The sequence below is a fragment of the Dryas octopetala genome, chromosome 8 (genome assembly GCF_963921425.1).
Source record: "Dryas octopetala chromosome 8, drDryOcto1.1, whole genome shotgun sequence".
Taxonomy (NCBI): Eukaryota; Viridiplantae; Streptophyta; class Magnoliopsida; order Rosales; family Rosaceae; genus Dryas; species Dryas octopetala.
The window spans coordinates 1,004,121-1,020,316 of record NC_141373.1 but is presented as its reverse complement, the minus strand read 5'-3'; the positions used below and the strand labels follow the sequence as shown (position 1 = coordinate 1,020,316).

At 37.1% G+C, this 16,196-nt stretch overlaps 3 protein-coding genes across 3 annotated transcripts; 2 read left to right on the top strand and 1 right to left on the bottom strand.

Moving 5' to 3' along the window:
* Window positions 1–2,032: 2,032 nt before the first annotated feature.
* LOC147275684 (DNAse I-like superfamily protein) lies at window positions 2,033–5,899 on the top strand. The gene is made up of 4 exons (XM_086254256.1): window positions 2,033–3,276; window positions 4,689–4,896; window positions 5,001–5,130; window positions 5,234–5,899. Exons 1-4 carry the CDS (start codon window positions 2,372–2,374, stop codon window positions 5,494–5,496), a joined length of 1,506 nt encoding a protein of 501 aa, XP_086110382.1. The 5' UTR covers window positions 2,033–2,371; the 3' UTR covers window positions 5,497–5,899.
* Window positions 5,900–9,107: 3,208 nt separating this feature from the next.
* LOC147275683 (putative indole-3-acetic acid-amido synthetase GH3.6) lies at window positions 9,108–11,293 on the top strand. Its single transcript, XM_086253113.1, has 3 exons — window positions 9,108–9,463; window positions 9,567–9,674; window positions 9,801–11,293. The coding sequence occupies exons 1-3, from the start codon at window positions 9,165–9,167 to the stop codon at window positions 11,140–11,142; spliced, it is 1,749 nt and encodes a 582-aa protein (XP_086109239.1). The 5' UTR covers window positions 9,108–9,164; the 3' UTR covers window positions 11,143–11,293.
* Window positions 11,294–11,448: 155 nt separating this feature from the next.
* Window positions 11,449–15,641, bottom strand: LOC147275682 (sugar transporter ERD6-like 7). Its single transcript, XM_086253115.1, has 18 exons — window positions 15,294–15,641; window positions 15,089–15,151; window positions 14,528–14,617; window positions 14,343–14,402; window positions 14,172–14,237; window positions 13,955–14,020; window positions 13,729–13,804; window positions 13,571–13,635; window positions 13,391–13,483; window positions 13,206–13,286; window positions 13,018–13,102; window positions 12,844–12,887; window positions 12,698–12,760; window positions 12,544–12,603; window positions 12,407–12,460; window positions 12,278–12,337; window positions 12,076–12,190; window positions 11,449–11,777 (listed from the first exon to the last, which is right to left on the bottom strand). The coding sequence occupies exons 1-18, from the start codon at window positions 15,450–15,452 to the stop codon at window positions 11,662–11,664; spliced, it is 1,416 nt and encodes a 471-aa protein (XP_086109241.1). The 5' UTR covers window positions 15,453–15,641; the 3' UTR covers window positions 11,449–11,661.
* Between the last annotated feature and the right edge of the window lie 555 nt (window positions 15,642–16,196).

Below are 16,196 nucleotides of genomic sequence, written 5' to 3'. Positions count from 1 at the left end.
GAATGCAAATGCAGGACAAATAAACTAATGAAAATATTAGTTTGGAATTATGCATACTTACAGCAGCCCATTACTTTAGACCTCATCATCTCATCTAATTGAGATTTCTCAGAAACTAAAAACCTTCATATTGATTATTTGATTAGACTGTTAGGTGTTGAAATCTCAAAAGCCAGTTGACCTCTGTTAATAATAACAAACATCATCTAATACTCTCTCTCTCTCTCTCTCTCTCTCTCTCTCTCTCTCTCTCTCTCTCTCTCTCTCTCTCTCTCTCATAATCCAGATTATGGGCATCACTGTCTCTGTCTCCTGTAGGAGACTAAGACTATCACTTAGATATTCTGATCTCTAACTTTCAAAAGCCCAAAACTGTATCATCTGGCAGTGAATGGTGTGATATTATCAGTGAGAATTGTGTGGGGATCACAACAGAAAAGAAAAGCTGTCAAGCATTTTGCTGAGAAATTATTAAGTGCTACCTCCTAAAGATGAAAGCGGTCCAAAGCCATGTATTTGGCATCTTCCTTGGTACATCAATCCAGCTAGACCCACAAAATAAGTGACCCATAAACAAATCAAAATTTACCCACTCTGTATATCTCTATTTATTATTGCTCAAGTCTGAGAGAATTGCAGATTCCATTTTTGTCAGCATTTGTTGTGTAGCTACCACACTTGGCTTTTCTATTATCAGTACTATTTTATATATCTGTATTAATGCAGGCTAAGAGCAGTCTTAGTGAGGCCAAGGTTCACACAAGAATCACAAAAATATAGACCCTCTGTTAGTTTGTTTCATTTTGCACAAAACTCACTTTTTTTTTTTTTCAAGTGAAGCTCACTTGTACAAATAAGTTTCATTTTTATAAGATAAAATTTCGTCTAAAATTGTAATTTTCATATGTGAAATTAATCTATACAAAGTGAATTTTATCCTTTTGTCAAAGAATCTAACATGTCATATTATTATACTATAAATCTGGACAATTCATATATTTTAACAAAAATTGACATCACCACTAATAAAAAATAACATGACTTATTCTCAATTAAAAAAAACATAAATTATCTAACAATTAAGTGAAGATTTTCTTGAATATATATTAGATAACTACTTCTAGAATTTCATAAACACCGAAAACAAAGAGAATCTTTATTCATCAGCCGAAGAGGGTTTTTCTTCCATCGAATCCATGTCTTTCTGTCCAATTGGATTTTTGAGAATAAAAGAAGTGTTATGTGTTGTAGTTTGGGCCCTTAATTACAAAGCATTTAGATTATATTTAGATTAACGATGACGAGAAGATGTGCCCACTGGGCCCATGAACACCTCATTCCGACCCTTTTTTTTTATAAATAATGGGCTCCAGCAAGTCCAGCTCCACTAGGCCTGCATGGGAGTTGGATACGCCGGATTTCAGGTGACGTGGCGTTCCAAATAAGAATCCTACTTGCATAGTTGCATGCATGGCCTGTAGTTGTCGGCTTTTAATTTCTTATTCTCTTTTTTCCATTTCTTAAATAATTATTCCTATTTTTCTCTGATTATTCGCTAATAAAAAAGTATTTTTCATTAGCTTATTCTAAATCTCGAACCACAATTTTCTTCTAGAGTACAATAAACAAATAAGGCAGGTTTATGCTTTGCATTTCTTTCTGGAGCAGTTGGAAATAAAATATTTTATATATAATCATAATAGTATAATATTATGTGACATAGTAATATGGTGTTATCATTTAATTTTAATTATATATTGTGTATAATTTTTAAGAGTATTATTTGAAGTTTAGGATATTATGTGTTAAGGATTACACATATATTACAATTTAAATAAATTAACACCAAATCAACATGTGTACAATCACAGTATTAATATTATTTTCATATAAGAATAATGGTAAAGATCTTAAATTTGTATTTAAAAATTAGAATTTAAAATGATATATCATTACACTCTTGTAATTGTATAATAAACGTTAGAGTAACCCTATAAATCAATAAGACACTTGGCTGCTAAATTTAAGATCTCTTGCTGATGAAAAAAATTTGTCGAGCAGTTGGGCATTGGATATCACTTTCTCTCTACAGAATGTGAATCATAACCTTAAAGTCTTGTTCAACTGCTAATTGACTGCCAAGTGTCACACTGTCACCAACCCATTTCTTCAAAGACTCCTTCAACGTTTATGCCTCTAAGCAAACATAGAAGTGATTAAACTAATCCTTCCTCTCCCATAAAATTCATGCCTAACAACCATGAGAGGCAGAGTTGAAAACAACTCTGCAGCTTACTAAAAGTTTTAGTCCAAAATTCTCACCTTCTCAACAATTCCACAAGCCATTTTGTGACAAACCCATTTCTCTGCGATGCTCAAACTCCTCAACAAGAACCTCCTCCGCCTCTACTCCCGCCTCCGGTGGCCGGTTCGCCGCCGCCATAGGCCCAAAGTTGTCATCAAAAGGTTCGGAAAAACAAGCAGCTCCAAGTCTCAGTTCGAGACCAAAAATGAAGTTAGCAGTAATGGGTCAGCGGCAGTTCACCCAAATGGTGAATTGGGTGGCCTAAAACCCGAGAAGAGAATACGGATAGCGACTTTCAATGCTGCCCTGTTCTCAATGGCACCTGCAGTGCCAAAGACTGAGAAAGTTGAGAGCTTTGAAGATGAAAATGGGGATAGCATGAAGGTTAGGCACATTAATCTTCGAGCCAAATTAGCAATTGATCGTCCCAAGGGGATTTTAAAGCAATCTCCCCTGCATCCCAATTCAATGAGTAACTCAGAGAATCTCTCTAAGCAACAAAAGTTTGTGAAATCCAAATTAAGGGTCTCGATCAATTTGCCAGACAATGAGATTTCTTTGCTGAAAAGCAGACAAATGAGCTTTTTTGAAGAAGGAAAGGAGGGTTCTAATTCTTCTTCTTCTTCTTCTCCAAGTGGGAAAAGTAGAATATTAAGAGGAAAAGCTCCTCTGAGATCAAGTGTGAGCTTCCCTACAAATGTAGGGAATGGTACAGAAGGAGGGGAGGGGTATAGAAGCCATAGGACAGTGCTTGAAGTGCTGAGGGAGTTGGATGCTGACATATTGGCTTTGCAAGATGTGAAGGCAGAGGAAGAGAAGGAAATGAAGCCTCTCTCTGATTTGGCTGCGGCTTTGGGCATGAATTATGTGTTTGCTGAGAGTTGGGCACCGGAGTACGGTAACGCCATCTTGTCCAAATGGCCGATCAAGCGGTCCAAGGTCCAGAAAATCTTTGATGACACTGATTTCAGGTGAGTAAAACTTTTTTTTTTTTTTTTTTATGATGGTGATTTTTCCATGAAAGTAAATGCATATATATATATATATATATATATATTTGTGTTTTAATGCTCTTGCTTTGATGTTGACTTAATAAAAGTGGTCTACTTCGTCGAAATTTCTTTAATTGTATGGTCCCAAACCTTGCAAAACAAAGTTGAAAGATGATTACTTTTCATTTTTTATCATAAAGTTATTATTGATTCTGAACTTTATTATTATACAATAAAGTCAAAAATTATTTGGGTAACTTTTCAAAAGCCAGAAAAAATATCCCATCATTTTATAAATTTTGCTTCAATTGATTCCAGTGTCCTAAATTAATTCCATGATCTATCTGTTTATGGGCTTGAATTGCCTGCTAGGCTTGTATTGTCTTACAGCCTGTCTGGTTCGTCTGTATTAGGTAGAAAGTTTGGTTTTTTACTGGGTTTGTTCATATATCTCAGAAACAGCTGTTCTGTGCAGAGGTGTCTACCTAATTTGCAAATTTTTAATATTATCTTCTGGGTTATCCCTGGACTTCTTAACTATTCATTTCCAGAATACTGTGACAAAGTTCTTAGCTTATTTGAAAACATTTCATTTATAAAATCAAAGATGAAATTATTTCATTTAACTCAGTTATATGCATTCATGAATGTTGCCTAATATAGTTTCCAAATTACATGGGAGTTTTTCAGGAATATTGCAAATTCTGCAAATCATTCCATATATTTTCCTTGGAAACTGATTTCTGAGTTCCCAATTAATGCATCTCCATGCTGCATAAAACCCCAAATTCACAGATGTATCAGTTGCTTGAGCATTCCTGCTTTTTAGCTGGACTTCTACTTGATGGGTTGGAAATTTAGAATCAATGAAAGATAAAGCATTAGCCTATAGTTTTCCATATTTCAACATCTAGTAGTGTTTCTCTTTTCAGAAAGATTTCACTTTTCAGATGATGGAAAAGCCTTTGTCATCAATGATTGTGGATATGGCTGAAACTTTAGAAGCCTTAATCCTCCTAGCTAACCTTAAGCTTGCTTTTAATGAAAGCGAAATATCGCTGTTAACAGTGTTAAGGAGTATATAATAGTAATGTTAGGTAAAGACTACATTGGAATGACTGCAATATAGGGAGGATATATAATTAAATAATTGACATGATTGAGATACGCGAGGCTTATCTATTTTACTGTTTCTTGAAAAAGCAGCATCCTCTTTGTAAGTTGTAACCCAAAAAGTATAAAAAAAGAAGCAGCATTCCATGAACACAGTGTGGTTAGTGCTAAGTTAAATTATTTTAGGTACTAAATATGAAATAAACCCATTATTTTAGTGCAAAAGTAAATCAGACAGAAAAATTTAATGAAATTGGCTGCTTGAAAATGACACACAGGAATGTCCTGAAGGCCACCATTGATGTTCCTGAGGCAGGAGAAGTGAACTTCAACTGCACCCACCTTGATCATCTTGATGAGAACTGGAGGATGAGGCAGATTAATGCCATAATTCAATCTAGCAATGAACCCCATATCTTGGCTGGAGGTCTCAATTCTCTGGATGAATCAGACTACTCTCAAGAAAGATGGACTGATATTGTAAAGGTGATATATGTGTGTCTCACAGACACTGTTTTCTTAGTAAAATTAGCCATAGAAATTATCTGTATGGTTCATTACCTTATTCTTTGTGTATTTGAATTCTGCAGTACTATGAGGAGATGGGAAAACCAAGGCCTAAGGTTGAAGTAATGAGGTACTTGAAGAGCAAACAGTATACAGATTCTAAGGACTTTGAAGGAGAATATGAGGCAGTGGTTATGATTGCCAAAGGCCAAAGTACAAGAACCTGTGCCCTCATGTTAATTTTCTTTTTCTATTAGGCCTAACATATTCAATCTGAATTCCCTTCTAAATTGCCTACATTTATGCTTTGATGCAGGCGTGCAGGGGACGTGTAAGTATGGAACGCGCGTAGACTACATATTGGCATCCTCAAATTCACCCTACAAGTTTGTTCCTGGGTCATATTCAGTGTTTTCTTCCAAAGGGACATCTGATCATCACATAGTGAGAGTTGATGTGATAAAAGTGGACAGCAGTGCTCAAGAAAATGTTACTAGCAGGCGGCAACAACAGAAACAAAAGGTTGCAAAGATAACAAACACTACACCATCAAAAGGGATATGGAAAATACAGACATGAGAAAGATAGAGTTGACTTCTATATATTTTACAATTTAGATTTAGTGTTGGTTTGTTAAAGGAAAAGAAGGGGCAGATGGTTTTGGATCAGCTTTCATCTCCTATACTAAGCAAATTGTTCATTGCAGTCTACATGGGTTTAGGAACAGAACAGATCAAAGAAAGAGATGGAAATTGGAGTGGTAACATTTTTTTTTTCTTTCAATTGTATAGCAGAGTGAAAAAAATAACATATAATATATATATTTTAAGAGTGATTTGTTTGTTCTTTATATTTTTTTAGCCAAACATTGAAAGAGGGTGTGGTGACTGGACTGGAATGTAAATAATTGAGTGAGAAAGATGAGGCTGCTTACTACCATAACACACCTATTAAGAGTGATTTGTTTCTACTTCTTTGACCATTAATCTTGTCAACCTTCCACATCAAATGTACTCTCATCTATACATGTTTCCATGCTTTCAAATTAGAAAATTAAGATGAAAATTGATGTTATTTTCGTTACTCTGTAATCAACTTAATCCCTGCAGTTCTTACAACATTATACACAAGTACCAAAGTGTAGTAGAACTATCAACCATAGCAAGGCAAAAGTGACAACAATATTGACCCCAAAGACATAATTTCTTGGATAAACCATCATACGTTGGGCAGTCAAGATGCATAAACATGCAAAATAAGGTCCTAGAAAAGAAGACAGGTTAGAAGCTAGAAGTAGAACAAGTTAATAATTTGACCCAAGTTATTAATTGGGCCAATATGTTTCCATCACGGCCCAACTAAAAGTGTTCCATCGCCATCACCACACATTGAGCCACCATTATGGGCTTTAGGCCCACCCTAGTACCTTAAAGCACTCTGAAAACTAGCCCATTAAGCGAAACCCAATGGTTGTTCTAAAACAGTAGTAATACTCTAATTAATTAATTTAAATTTAAATATAAAAAAACACACAAACTCATGCATGATCTTCGCTTGCTTCATCTTCGGTATCAATGGCGGCGGCGTCGGCTTCTCTCCAAGGGGATTCGATCCTCTCCATAACAATCAGCAGCCGTTCATCGCTCCTCACTTTCTTCAGAACGAATCTCGGCCGTCCGTAGCTGTTGAGTGTGGATATTAACGGCGGGAAATCCCTGATCAACTTGTCTGATCTCTCTGCACTCTCATCACTCCTCACTCCTTCACCCATCGAGTTAGTAGTCGTACTCCTTGTTGGAGACAACGATCTTGATTGGACGGCCATGGACGTCATCGACTCCAGCGTGAAATCAGCGCCGTCCGAGATTCCTCGAGTAGTGAAGCCGCTATCTGACCCCAGCGTCTCCGTACACATATCAAAACCGTCGTCGTTTAGCGTACGTCGACTACTACGAGTACCGCGTCTAGCGTAATTATGAAGATGATCCTCATCCTCTTGGCCTTGGCCATAGAGATGGAGATCATCAACTCCAACATTCACACCATTGTTACCGACGATCAAGTCGAAATCAAGATCATCAACGACAACACCGTCGCCGACTCCTCCGAAGATCGACGTCGGAGAATGACGACTGTTAATATTATTGGATCCCATATATGCTTTTTTATCCTAATTAATAATTAAAACTAAAATTAAGCTCTTCGGCTAGTACAACACTCGTCTTAATTGGTCTCATATTTATAGTTTTCTACTAGTACTAGGATTCCTTCATTCCAATAAATTCAATAATAATCACAAATTAACCTAAATTCCGTAATTTCCATACAAGTTAATTCGGACCTTCTTATTTAATTAATATCCTTATTAGACTTGGAAACTCCTAATTAGCTCCACCGATTGCTTCACTAATTAATATGAATTGATCCTTAATTGATTCTAAACTAAAAGTTAAATCCAAAATTAACCAAACTGATCGATTAAAAGTAAAAAGGAGACTGAATATGAATTAAATCGATAGCAGTATATAAAGCATTGCATATTATATATTTGCATGCACTACCTAGCTATATATGAAATTCAAGATCGAAAATGTACGTACCGAACAAAAAGTTCAAGATCGAAAACCTAATTAAGCAACAATTAAGCATGATCACGATCTCTTTAAGCTTCTTCTTTATTTTCTTGATCCTTTGCCTCATCTTGATCTCCGTGTTGTTCTTGTTCATCGGAATCGTAAGGCAGAAGCTTCTCACGCAGTACATATACGACGTCGTCGCTATCTCTCTCGAGCCTGGGGCGCTCGTCTCTCTCCATGACAATCAACAGCCGTCCATCATCGCAACTCACTTTGTTGAGAATGAATCTCGGCCATCCGTAGCTGTTCAGCGTCGTCAACAATCTTGGCGGGAAATCCTTCGAGTACTCCTCTCTCCTCACTCCTCCTCCGCAGTAGTTCATTGACGACGTTCTTGAACCGGAAGAAGACGGTCTCGGTCGGTCGCCGCCGGCGCCGGTCATCGGCCAGAGCGAGAACTCCACCATGAAATCGCCGCTCTCAGACCCTAGGATCTCCGTACACATCTCCAACCTGTACTGAATACGATCTCCGAGAGCTTCCATTCCACCGCCGATGTCGGAACCAAGATTCATGGAGCTCCGATCGGGGTTTGAGTTCGGGTCGCCGAAAAAATCAAACGAGTACTGCATGGCTTGGTGCACTTGAATTGATCACTTCACTTTAATGTCTTAATCAAGCACACAAGCCTTTCTCTATCGTTTCTTGCTCTATTTATAGTTTTTCCTTCCGGCCTCCCTTTCCAGCTGTCCTACACACCCATCACTCCGATCACTAATATTATAATATATTCACTTCCACATTTTCATGTTCCAATACTTGAATCCAACAATTAATTTTTTTTCTGTTGGCCAAATAATACAAAAACTTAAGTAATTTTTTTAGTACGTGTAATTAATTAATTTCATAAATATTGCATGTACAGTATGAATTTTTAGTGGCTAATAAAAATATGTGTTACAATATATGTAGTTGAATTGGTAGAGCGCTAGCTAATGGCCAAAAAAAAAAAAAAAAATTGGTAGAGCTAGCTAGCTCCCGCTCTTGCGATTGAATGAATAGTGTCAAGATGTGGTGGAAGGTTATCGATTTGAGCCTGATTATCTCTAATTAATCCATTGTGAATTTTCCTTCATTATTTTTTTAATTTTTTGAGTTCAATGGTTGATTGTTTTTAGTAAACATATAAATGGGTCTTCTATATATGAATCCCTTTCACAAATGTGATTTGACAATAGTGAAATGGGGTTGGTCTAGTGGCCGAGAACAAGAGCTCTTCCTGCACACTCGGGTTCGAACCCTCCTTCATTTTTTTAATAAAAAAAAGTGTGATTTGGCAATATAATTAGCAAAAATAATTACCAAAAAATGCAGCTGCAATTAATACTTCTAAGCCAGTTTGTAAAAAAAAATGTTAAATTTGAGTGTAGTATGACAAACTGGCTTTACGGTGGGAACTCGCGAGGAGTATAGGATGAATGTTAATAGTATTATCCAAAGAAAATGTTAATAAATCTATTTTAATATTTTTAAGAGATTAATTAAGGGTGTCTACTTAAGGGTATTTTGGTCCCGCCAAAAAAAAAGATCGCGGGAAGAGTCCACCCCTGTCCTGTCCTGTCCTGTCCTTATGCGAAGTGCGCGGCGAACCATCACCATTGACTCATTGGAATGAACGACATGACGGACGAGGAACTCCTCACGAAACTCGACGACTCAACCAGAAACGCCACGCGTCATCAGCTCGACAGCCTCCACTCCATACTCGAACAAAACGGCACCGTCCGCTATCTCCGGCCTTACCTCTCAGCCTCCAACGCGCCGATCGACGTCGCCACCTTCCGCCAAGCGGTGCCCTTGTCGTCGTACGATGACTACGCCGATTATATTAATCAAATGGCCGATGATGGCCCACGTCATCATCACCAGCCTCTCCTCTCAGTCGATCCTCTACTCTGCTTCTTCTACAGGTTTGTATTATACTCAGTCACTCACATGATCTCACTTTCTGTTTCATCCAATTTAAATTAAAAATAAATAAAAGTGATTTATTTTTATTTTTGGTTGTTGAAGCTCCGGGACAAGTTCACCGAGGCCCAAGTTGATACCTTACTTCGATTCTAAACTCTCCAAAGCCGCCTCTTACATAGCTCACCAAGGCAGTGCCGCAATTCTCAGAAGGTAATTAATTAATTCTTTAAATTCTTGATTTTGTGACTTTGTCAGTGTACTTGTCGTTTTAATTAAGCTTATCCGATCAATTAAGGTTTTTTGAAATGGGTTTAATTTAAAATTTTGTATTATTAGGTTGTTTCCTCCAAGGCCCTCAATCAATAAGATACTATGGTTTATATATGCTGATAATGTAACAACTACCAGAGGTGGTGTTAAGGTTATGGCTGCATCTACATACCCTTTGCAGAGTGGCAATGCAAATTGGTCTCAGTTTAGCTTAATCGTTAGTCCCCGGGAAGTTATTATTGGGTCCAATGTTGAGCACCAAATGTATTGCCATCTTCTTTGTGGCCTTAGGAACTTTGATTTAGTTGATGGAGTTCGAGCCCCGTATGCCATAGGCTTAATCAAAGTGTTTTGCCTCCTAGAGTCCAAGTGGGAGCAGCTGTGTCATGATCTTGAACATGGGTTCCCGAGTTTGGAGATTTCTGATTCTGCAATGAGGAATTCAGTTGTTGAGGTTCTTGGTGGGCCACAACCAGATTTAGCAAAGAGAGTTAGAGCAGTTTTTGAGGAAAATAGTTGGGGTGGGATTGTGAGCAAGTTATGGCCAAATGTCCGTTATGTTAGGTGTGTTACCACTGGAAGTATGGAGCAGTATCATCCAAAACTTAAGCACTATGCAGGAGAGATACCTCTGTTAGGTGGAGACTACTTTGCTTCGGAATGCTGTGTGGGTATTAACATGGATATTATGCAACCCCCCAAGAAAACCCGATTCGTTTTGCTTCCTACTGCAGCCTATTTTGAATTTCTTTCATTTGATATGAATGAGGCTAATGCTGCTGGTCGAGAAACAGTCGATATTTCTGGTGTTGAAGTGGGGAAGATGTATGAAGTGTTTGTCACTACTTACAGAGGATTTTACCGGTACCATTTGGGTGATATAGTGAAGGTTGTTGGTTTTTATAACTCATCTCCTCTAGTGGAATATGTGATGAGAGCGCCCAAAGGCCCCTTTGAGATTATAACTGAGAGAGACTTGATCTCTGCAATACAAAATCTTCAGCCTGTGCTTAACAATGCGATGTCAACAGAGATTACAGAGTTCGCGAGTTTCTTAGACGCAGACTTGAGCCCAAAACAGTTGAAGGTATTTGTAGAAGTTAAAGATGGAAGCATATTTATGCAGGAGTCGGTTGAAGTTCTGAAAAGGTGTTGTTCCTCCCTTGAGGATGGTTTGGGTGGCATTTACAAGGTGCAGAGAGATAGAGGTGAAGCAGGCCCTTTGCTGTTATCCCTTGTAAAGCCTGGTAGCTTCGATAGACTATCACAGGTAGCCATTGGGAATGGAGCACCAGCTAGGCAGTATAAACCACCCAAGATCATAAGAAATCGTGAAATGGTGCGATCCCTTGAAGGATCTGTTCTTCTTACCGTATGCTTAAAGTATGATATCAGCTCTTTTGTATAATGTAAGTAGTCTGATAGTGTTTTTATCTTCTTGATGTACTGTTGAGGTGGACTCCTTGTCCAAATTGTAATGCTTTTGTGATTGGTCAATGAACTTTTGTTGTTCTATGGTTCTGATTAACTAATACATTATTGTAAAAATGATTCTTTTTCTTTTGTCACACCAGCACAAATGATTCTCGTATTATTTTTCCGACAATCAGATTGTCTGTATTCTGTAACTCTGAGTCTCTGACCTTGTCATTTGTGGTTTTTTGTGTTTGTTTCTTTGTTTTTGCAGTAGTGTCAGATCTTTTGGGGGTAAATTAAAGCAAACAAGAAATAACAACATTTCATACAACAAATGAAACAATAATTCTGGTACAAATCAATCTAATTATTTGTAAAAGCAGTAAAATGCTCTTGTGGTTCTGAAGCGTCGTCCATCTACCAAGTTGCTGGATCCAAGTGTCCAAATTTTCAATGAGCATTACCACGAAGAATGCTCTTCATTTCTTTCTTTTTTTCTTCCTTCAATTCTCTATTTGTTAATGGATCCTTGGATTTGTTCCAGGGTTTTCCCCTTTGTTTCAGGTACCATCAAAATCACGAACAATATAGCCAGAGAATTGATTGCTGCATACAGAATGAAGGTACCTGAAAATCACACACAAGTAAATTAACAGCTCTTATAACTTCTTGAGATCATACTCATAACTAGTAAATGACAGTTTTGGGTCTGAAAAACTCTATTCATGTCCACAAGCTGTCAAGATTCTTTTTCATTTTTAATAGTCCAGTAAGCCAAGGGGTGAGTTATATTTACACCTGCACAATATCCTTGCAACTCCTTAAATATGGAGTTACCTTTCAAAACATGGCTTCCTTTGTAATTTTACTCTACTAAATATTACTCCAGAACAGAATAAGAAGGGAAAATGTTGGTTCTATTTACCATAGGAGCTCCAAGTCATAAGAAAGTTGAAAGTGTAGGAACACAACCATGCACCAAACCAGTTCACTAAAGTGGCTAAGCTTCCAGCCTGTCCTTTAATATTTATAGGGAATATCTGCAGCAAATAGCAATTTCTTTAGATTGGTGACAGGATCATCAATCGTGGACAGATAAATGAGAAAATCTTGCAAATTTTATATACCTCAGACATGATAACCCATGGAACTGCTCCCATTCCTATTGAAAAGGATCCAATATAGACCTGAATCCAGAAACTAATTGTTAAAGAATGCAAGAAGGCTAATATGTTTTGACAAGGCTAATGAATTACCAGTATGCCTGTTACAGCAAGTATGGGAGATGCCTCGATTGCCCATTCATGAACCTGGTTCACAGAGAGCTTTCTTGTCATATTATTGTTGGATAAACCTAACCAAAGAGATGTTATGGTCAACTTTTGGGGATTACCTTTAGAAAGAACGAAATGGCAGTCAGGATGCAGCCAAGTACCAACCCTGATGCAGAAATCTAGCGTAAATTGGAAAAAGTTAAAACTTCCAAATATGAATAGATATTTGTCTCAGAAAATTCTCAGAACTAAGACTGCTGTGTACTATTTTACCAAAATTAGAGGCTTTCTTCCAGCTTTATCCATTACAGCTGCACCAAGGCCAGTAACAACAACCTGTAAAACAGAACCACATCAAGATGCTTCCAATGGAGAGAAACTAAATGATTCCAAGGGCTGTCGTAGTAGGAAATTATAACCTGAAGAATAGCGTAGGTTATAGTTCCGATGCTTGAAGAAAATCCTGAGGTAGTTCAAATAAAATATTATAATTTCAATTGTAGAACAAGATTATTTTCTCTAAGTGAGCAATTCAGTTTGTACTCAGAATGATGAAAAATAAAGAATGGTACATAGAAGTAGGGTCTTTGTACCTGCTTGCTCAAAAATATCGCTGACATAGAAACAGACCCCATTGATTCCCCCCAATTGTTGACAGCACATCAACCCAACTGCAATCTGATTAAAAAGTATGTGAAAGAGCAAAGAAAAGTGAACTCAAAGGAAAAGAAAGATAAATCATAAATCTGACTGTACAAATGGTGTAGAGAGAAGCTGTTACAATGACTGAGCGCACGTATCTCCTTTTGAACAAATCCAGCAATTTGGCTTTAGGGAGCTGGTCAAGAGTTGCTATATAATCCTGTCAAGGTACATGATATTTCTTTACATAAATGAACTTTCAATTTCTCTAACATGTTTTCAATGTGTGTTAGGAGATGGAGTTCAGGAGTTGGAGATAAGAACCTGGATTTCTGCTGCCTCATCAGATACATCGGCCTCTTTGCCACGAAGTTTCTGCAGTGCAACTTCAAAATCTTTTTGGCGTCCTACCTTTGCCTGCGTGCATGGTGAGGCTTATGTCTTCATTTTGTTGAATGTAACCATTAAATAAAAAGAAAAAGATCAAGAAAAGTAATTTCTTACCAACCATCTAGGAGACTCTGGAATGAGAAAGAGACCGAAAAGGGTCACAGCACAGGGAACAATTCCTGCAATCACCACACAAATGAGCCCTCTGCCACTCTATTATTAGATAACATAGGGTAGTGTAATTACAAGCACAATTTGTCTAAGAGATTCACCTATTAATGCTAAAGCCCTCCAACTTACTACTACCCCAATTATGTAGGAAACAGACACTCCAGCACAGATCATTAACTGTAAAATACAAAAAAAAAAATTATTAAAGGAGAAAACCAGACAAAATTAGATATGATCCAAACCCATATAGCTTTTTGTTGAAATAATCCGGTATCATTTGTTTGCTCTTGCTTGCTTCAAGGATTGCATTTCTTACTAAATGTTTACCTGATTCACAGCAGTTAGTCTTCCTCGAAGATTTTTGGGTGCAATTTCAGCTATGAAAATAGGTACCTTATCATCCATCCAATATTGCATCAAACTTTGTTAATAACACGTATTGAAATAGTATCTAAAAGGTACTTGTCTCAGGAATAAAATGTTTAGTACTTCCATTATATTGTGGACTCACAAAATACTCAAAATGTAGAGGGTAAAAACTCACCACATATGAAAAGGCTCCCATTCCATATCCTTTTGCCAGTCTCCCAATGTCCAGAGGCACAACCCCCTTTAATAGCAATAAGATATAGAACATGAATAAGGTCACATTGAGGAGAATATTTGCTTAGTAGGTAAGAGCACAGAGAAATTTCAAGAGTTCAATAATACAAACCTGGGCAAAGTAAATAGCAAGCCAACCTGCAACACAGAAAGCACAAGACATTCTCATGGCCTGCATACAATTTTATGAAGATATTGTTAGATAGTGATATGAATGGCAGCAGAAACTAATTTACTTCTAAAATCTCTGAACAAGTGGTATGTCCTATATATTCAACATAATTTTCCAAATCGTACCCCTTTTCGACCAAGAAAATCAGCGATGGGCCCAATTGTGATAGCACCTATCATTGCACCAAATGTCAAAATAGAGCCAAACACTGAATACTGCATACAGATACACAGGCAGGGAGAAGAAACTTCAGTTTGGAAGTTGTCAAGATCGAAATTAAAAGTTGTTCCTTAGCATTTAAAGTCACATCCACCAAGTTAATTGAAAGATAATTTGCTGAAAGTATTATGCTGAAATTGAATGTTTACCCAATTCCTTCAACACATTCTCCCATTTAAGTCTCAACACTCTAATTCAGTTCAGGAATTTAATTTTTATTTTTTGTTTCTTGAGTCCAAAACTTTTCACCTTATGTGAGTCTGCTTCACTAGTAACACCTCAGAGATTGAAAATAACTGCTTGGAAGCATGAATTCGATTGAAAGTGAATAGGGCCACAATGCAAACTTTTAGTCATGCACTACAATAACATATATGGATTCTACTTATGAACTTGCATGTCCAAAAAAAAACAGCTCTGATAGATATATTGATAGAACAGTTACAGGTGTTCTAATCACTTCATACCTCAGCTAATGATAAACCGAGATCTTCCCTGATGGCAGACTGAGTAGGTGATGAATAACCTGCCTGGAAGCCATACAAGAGTGTCAAAACAAATTCACTAAACCATATATATCAAAACAATTTTCTTGTCCAAAGATCACAGTTTTGCTGCTGCATCAATGAAAAGAACAAAAAGAAAAAATGCAAATGTATAGTAAGCACTTACACAGCATCCAAATTCATAAGAGCCACAAACTGCAACAAAGGTGCTGAGGTAAACCATCCATTGGCTTTCATGAGCTGATGCTTCTCCATCAGCCCTCCTTATGAGTTGTTCTCTTATGTTCTGCCTCCCAGCATTCTCTGGATCCTCTTTGATGGCCATGGCTTCCTGATTATATACAACTCCCACTATCTCTCTATGAATGTTTTATATAAATGGCAAAGAGAAGCACATACAAAAGAGATGGGTACTGTGAGCAAGCAACTACAATATAATGGAAACCCAGAAAATCTGTTATATTCTTATAGGCACAAACTCTTGAGATGCCATTATGCCAGAAGTGTTGTTACAATTTTTCTATAATACCTTATTTGAACTTGTGAGTTCGACTGATCTCTGCCCTCTTACCGACAGTGACTGCTTTAAAGCAAAAGAGCCAAATTGTAGGCAATTCTTGTGCCCAATTGGTTAAAAATTTGACTTGCTCTAGTCAGACTAGTCTGCTATGATCGCTGACTAGGCAGTGTGCGCACCACAGCATCTACTTCAGTAAACGACAATATAGTAAATCTGCCGTATTGAAATGAGTCTCTGTCTTTTTGGACAAATTAAATAAGGAAGAAAACATGTTTCGGCTTTCACATAAGAATAAAAACAAATCGTTGTAATGCTTTTGTGATTAATTAATGAAATTTTGTTGTACTATGGTTAGGATTAACTAATACATTATTATAAAAAAATGATTCGTTTTTTTATTCTTGGTCGGACTTGTAAAAACGATTCTCCTATTATTTTTTCAATAATCAGATTGTCTATTTGTTGGTTTTTGTTTCAGTTTCTGTTTTTTGTGTTTGTAAGAGATGCTGTTAAGTGTAAACTTACTTCAACAATAGTATCAGCTAAAAA